The following is a 5,831-nucleotide window of genomic DNA, read 5'->3' as shown; positions in this document are numbered from 1 at the left end:
TTTGTATTGTCACCACGGATACGTGGCACAGAGGTGTGCATCCTCTACAGAGGGACGGAATCGTCCCTTTCATAATTCCACGCTCGTTCGAGTAAATAACGTGCCGCCAGTTGACAATTAGGACGATGGGAAAGAGATTCATTACACGGAACGGACTAATAGCGAATCGATCGAGCAGACTTTTCATACCTGCTGTGTTCAATGAATTACTATAATTTATCTTAGCCTTCCTCTTTTTTGCACACGATTTGCTCTAATAGATAGGGAATTGCATGGCAGGGAATTAGCGTGTGTCTACTCGTTTTGTCACCAGTAGAAAATACGATAGGAACTTGTAGACGAAAAACAACGATCTTTATACTTAACGGTACTTTATTGTTGACATTATTACACGTTATTATAAATCTATCATCTTGACACGTATAATACTTACTAAATCTACGGAGACAAGTGTAACGATAACCTATAACTAAACATACATTATGGCATCGGTACTTATTTAGTAAAGGAACAAACAGACGTATCGTTTTAATTTTCGTCGCAATACTTTAACACACACGACAGCAGAGAGTCGAGACGGGATCAGTAAAATATACATCATTCAAATAATAATCATGGATTATTCTCAAATAGAGACCGCGTCTCTTTTCTCGCCTCTATCTTCTTTCATTCTTTACTTCTTCTCTTCGCCTGGATAAGATAAGCAACATCGTACAATACATTAAAACTTAATCGTTCAACAGTGAATTTGTCCAAGTATAAAAGATTCTATCGAATAAAACATTTTGTAGCTAAACGTTAAATCTCTGCTTTCTTCGTTTCATGGCACAGATTGAACGGTAAAGTGTATAGTCGGTGGAAGCAATATAGTGTCATTTTTACATCAGCTGATTCGTTTAAACAGCCGTTAATTGGTAATTAATCATAATTTGCAATTACACTATATTATTTACACCATTGAATATATTTGGAAAAATTACTATCCCATGTTTTTTCTTCCAACGATATGTGTTAAGCAAGAGGTGCGCTCTATTATTAGGGCAATGATTTTCGTTATCGTGCCAAGCGTCATTCACGTCTCGAGCACGCGAACCACGGCCTAATCAGTTCTACATAAACGTTGACGATAACGGAAATAAGTAGGAATCCTGCTTGTCTTGCAGAGCCTTGAAATTGGAAAGAAAACACGAACAAATAGTGTTTTCAGACGGACGCGTTTCGCGCCTCGTGATTCTAATTCTAATACAATGATATTCTTTGATTAGTTGAAATTCCCGCCATTTTTTAGGGAAACCGAGTGTCTGATAATTATATAAGTAATTCCTTGAATACTTTTACCATTCATTTTTGTTTAATCTTGTAGTTATCATTTTGCTAAAGTTTCCTTTTAACGCGAGATCGTTTCGTAACAGAAAAGCTTTGAAACAGAGCGAATCCCTCGCACCGTTTGCATAGTAAAGAGCGCAATTTAGAAAGAAAACAAAACGATAAGGAGGATTTCCACGAAACCGTTGTTGCCTAGACGTAGACAAACGAGAAGAACTGAAATGTTTCATCATTTTTCAATAATCATAGCACTATGTACACTAGAAACGTCTAGCCGACCTTTTCGATCGAGCATTTACGTTTTTCAAACAGAAACGAATATCCCCTTTTCCTCTTTCTCTCTCTCTCTCTCTCTCTCTCTCTCTCTCTGTCGTTCCTCCATTCTCTCCCACTCTCTCACTCTGTCGAACAATAGAAAGCTGAGCAAAGATTTGTTCGGGAGTGTGTGTATTTACAGTGCCGATATTAATCGATCGTTTACAAACGAGCCAACACGCACAAGCTACTTCTTCGGCTAAGAGATTGAACGGAAAAAATGAAGAGAAGGGTTGGAAATGTCGAGTTCTTCGGGGACGTACGCTAAGAGATCGTTCGTTAGAGCGAAATCAGTGCTTTTGATATAATAAACAAAGCACTACACTATTGCACTACACTTCTTTTTTTTTTCCTTTACAATTACTTCCTTCTATCATTTCTCCAGGGGCGAATTTATCGTCCATTTAATATTGTTTCACTTTCCATTGGTGCCAGTTTGTGAATGTTGAAGAGGTAGGTTTGCGTCCGATATGTTAACTTCAACTGACAATGAACATCGAAATCATCATCGTTTCATTTCTTCTGAATCTCGCTTCTTCGTTCTTCGTCTTTCCGTAACTGCATCCTGATCCTCTCCGATAAAACGATAAAAATAGTTCTTGCCTCGGTTCTTCGGACAGGTCTTCTAGACCAAAGGTGAAAAGGCAGACGCCTGACTTCTGATCTCCCGGTGTTCCGACGGGCTGAGATCCAATAGACCTCCGCAGTTTTGATCGGTGGCCGATTGTTTGCCGATCAGGGCATCGATACTGAAGTTCCTTTTCTTCTCCATCGGAGGATGACTAGTGGGTATCGTAGTGGTCCTCGTTGGTGTTGGATCGAGCTGTCTGATCGGTGGCGCGGTGATCGGTACCGGTTTGTACAGCGGAGGAGGTGGTTCCAGGAAGCCTCCGAGCTTCAGAGCTTCCAAAGTGGAAGGAGAAAAGTCCAGTAAGGGTAGACCAGGTGGCGGAGACAGGTAGGCGGCACTGGGATAGGCCAGAGTACCTGGATGACCACCGCCACCTCCGGGACAGGGTCCTCGGTCGCCGCAAATGGCGAAAGTCGCCATGATGGCCCTATCCCGGAGGACGTAGTGCGGCGGAGGCCTCTTGTACCTCTTCCTGCGTCGCAGGAAGCTTCCATTGTCGAACATGTCCTCGGCCAGAGGGTCTAGGGTCCAGTAGTTACCTTTGCCTGGGTTCCCCGGCTCCCGGGGTATCTTGATGAAGCAGTCGTTCAAGGAGAGGTTGTGTCTGATGGAATTCTGCCAGGCGGGAAACTTGTCGTGATAGTAGGGGAATCTTGACATGATGAACTCGCAGATTCCGCTTAGGGTGAGCTTCTTCTGGGGCGATTGTAGGATCGCCATGGTGATCAGGGCTATGTACGAGTATGGGGGTTTGATCAGAGACGAGGACATCTTGTCGTTGCCGTAAGACGACGGCTGACTCGTCGAACTTGACTTTTGTTGACCGTTCGCCGACATCATGGAGTAGTTTTTCTTACTGCGACTACCGCCACGGTTCCTCGACGAGGAGGTGGTGGTAGGCGGTACCGGGGAACTCGATATGATGGGACTGGAGGACGACTGCGATGGCGAGAGGTCATTCTTGTCCAGACTCACCGGGTCCACGATCATGCTGCTACTGTCGGAGTCGCGATCGCTGTCCACGCAGCCGTCGCACGACAGGTTAGGCATCATCATCCCACGCGGTTCCATCGTGATCGCTTCATGGGCAAATTCGCGGCTCGATAATTATGGATTTTAATTCGAAAACCCTCCTGGCACCTCTGCGAACTCTTTCCCTCTGCTCATCCTGTTCTGTCTGCATGTAACAGGGCAAAGATACGCGCGCGTGCGCGCGTCAAAAAACCTTAATAGTCTGTTTATAGTCTTGTTAGTTTTATCGTCGGGTCTAACGAAACGGAATTCACTTGGAAGTCGAAGCGTAAACGAGTCACTGAACGATCGCGAGATTGCACGAGCGTTCCTCTTCCGACATATTTTAGCGAGGCAACTGTCACACACGCGAGCACCGACGAAATGCTATCTTAGGCTAATAGTTTGTTTCCACAACGATAACGAGGGTTTTTTTTTCTACGCCCGTTTTCCCCGCCGTGTACTCGCGTGCGAGTTGAGTATCTCAAGGATGATGGCTTGCAATGACGTACTCGGTTCTATCATAAACAGTCCTCGGTAATCGTCACGATTCACGCTCATGCTAGATCACCTTTGCTTCGAACGATCTCTTTTCTAAGACCTCCACTTTCCCCTCCTAATCGCACACTGGGATATTCACAACGATGAAAACGAAACAATTATCACTGGTTTATTTGTATCTTTCACGTCTGCCGAGGCAACGAGAGCGCGAACATTCTTCTCGATCGCGGTTCGACGAGATTAGGTGTACGAAATGCGGTCGAAGCTTATGAAGCACGATTGCCGAGTGTGCCAGCACCGTGGAGGAGCGTCTACGAGGCGAAATCGTGGGTCGAATTGATTCGAAGTGACTGCTTTGGCCCTGTATGGGCGGACCAATGGGCGGGCATTTCAACCCCTACCGATAGGGGTGGCTGGTCGTCTCTCCCACCATTGCCTGCTATCCAGTTCTGCTCCCTCCTTCAGCCGAGAGAAGAGGAATCGTTGTCGTCGTCACCACCAACGAGGAGAAAGGCCCGGAGGGGACGTCGGAGTTAGGAAAATAGCGGGATAGAGATAAAGGGACTTTCCAGGCAGACTCTGGAGAGAGGGCGAAATTGTAACACTCCTGCTTTGCTTTGAGCGGCACAACGATGAAAGGACCAGGCGTTACATACTAATAGAAACCCACTAGTCTGGCCCGTATCGATATCGATTTTCTAATCCTCCATTCATCTAACAACTTCCATGGTTTCTCTGTTGCTGTTTCGCACGCGGGTTAGACGATCCAATCAATTCGATTTAAGTATTTCCATGGATCTATCTCATTTTCGAGCTGTTTATTAATCCTTCTTCATCAGTTTGGGAGGTTTCATTTTATTTCTTTTCAACTTTGATTATCCCGTTTTTAATATTTAAACGTTATCGCAATTCTGACAATGGTATCCCTTCCCTCTCTTCGTTCCTATTCACGTTTCCATAATTATTCTGGAAAGGTGATCACCTAAACGGTGATCGTGATCACGGAAACAGGGTTGACGAGACCCTGGGTCCTTGGATTTGCAGCCTCGAAATGGAGAACGATGGATTCCGTTGTATCGCCAACAGAGCGAGCCGAGCTGCACGCATCACGAGTTAACTTCCCTCAGGCAGCTCAAATAGAATCTGTATTACGCCACTGTGGAACGGACAGGGACAACGATATAGATGGAATAGAGAGAATAAAAGAGAGAAGGATGATTGAGTTGGATGAAAAGGGATGGACGTAGGGGGTGGAAAAGAGAAACGTATAGATGGATGCGTATCTACCTGAGCGCACTATCGGTTCACAGAGTCGAGCAGAGAGCGAATATTGTGTTTACCCATACGCACGGCTTTGCGATGCAAATAATCTGGTATTATTGCACTTACTCCGCGTACCAGCCAGGTTCTTCCGTGACTATCCAGCCTCGATTCACCCTTCTTTTCTTCCCTTCGCCTCGTATTTATTTACGCCATATTCGTTGCATTGATGATCCGCATTCTGAGCAGTCAAAGCAGCTCGATGCTTTAAGAAAATTCTTTTCAAACCTGTCAAGTTTATTTCTGATAGACGATAAGAATCATTGTTAACGTTTGGCAATTTTTAGATAAAGTGGAAGAGGATCGCCTCTATGGTCAGACATAGTCTTCTTGAAAAAATCCTAACTTTTAATAGATTTCGTATCGATTCAATTTTCATTCTCCTTTCCTTCTGTTTCATCGATATCCTAGACTCGTTGAAAAAGCATCGAAACTGATAGGAACATCGTAAGATTCCACTTACCTTTTCACTAACGTCGTGTCTTTTGCTGATTCAGCGATTACCACATTAATCTGGAGTTGCCGCCAGGTTAGGTTAGGTCGTCGAACAGTAGAAGAGACAGCGGTGTGGTATACCCAAGGATGGAACCCTTAGGCGTTCGCCATTCACTTCGCGACGGATTGCGGATTCCATGAGTTCCACTATTCGATTCGATTGCTTCTTATCCTGGACTCTCACCACACGTATTTACCTCTACTGATTTCTTCCCTCCTCCATCTCCTTCGA

At 44.8% G+C, this 5,831-nt stretch overlaps 1 protein-coding gene across 1 annotated transcript; it reads right to left on the bottom strand.

Annotated features, from left to right (window-relative positions):
- Positions 1-373: 373 nt before the first annotated feature.
- On the bottom strand, positions 374-4,115 carry LOC117606293 (forkhead box protein D2). The gene has a single exon (XM_034328608.2). The coding sequence runs from the start codon at positions 3,341-3,343 to the stop codon at positions 2,267-2,269; it is 1,077 nt and encodes a 358-aa protein (XP_034184499.1). The 5' UTR covers positions 3,344-4,115; the 3' UTR covers positions 374-2,266.
- Positions 4,116-5,831: the final 1,716 nt, after the last annotated feature.

Source organism: Osmia lignaria, chromosome 1 (genome assembly GCF_051020975.1).
Source record: "Osmia lignaria lignaria isolate PbOS001 chromosome 1, iyOsmLign1, whole genome shotgun sequence".
In the NCBI taxonomy this organism is placed as follows: Eukaryota; Metazoa; Arthropoda; class Insecta; order Hymenoptera; family Megachilidae; genus Osmia; species Osmia lignaria.
Note: the sequence above shows the minus strand (reverse complement) of the source record. Positions and strands in the feature narration are given on the sequence as shown.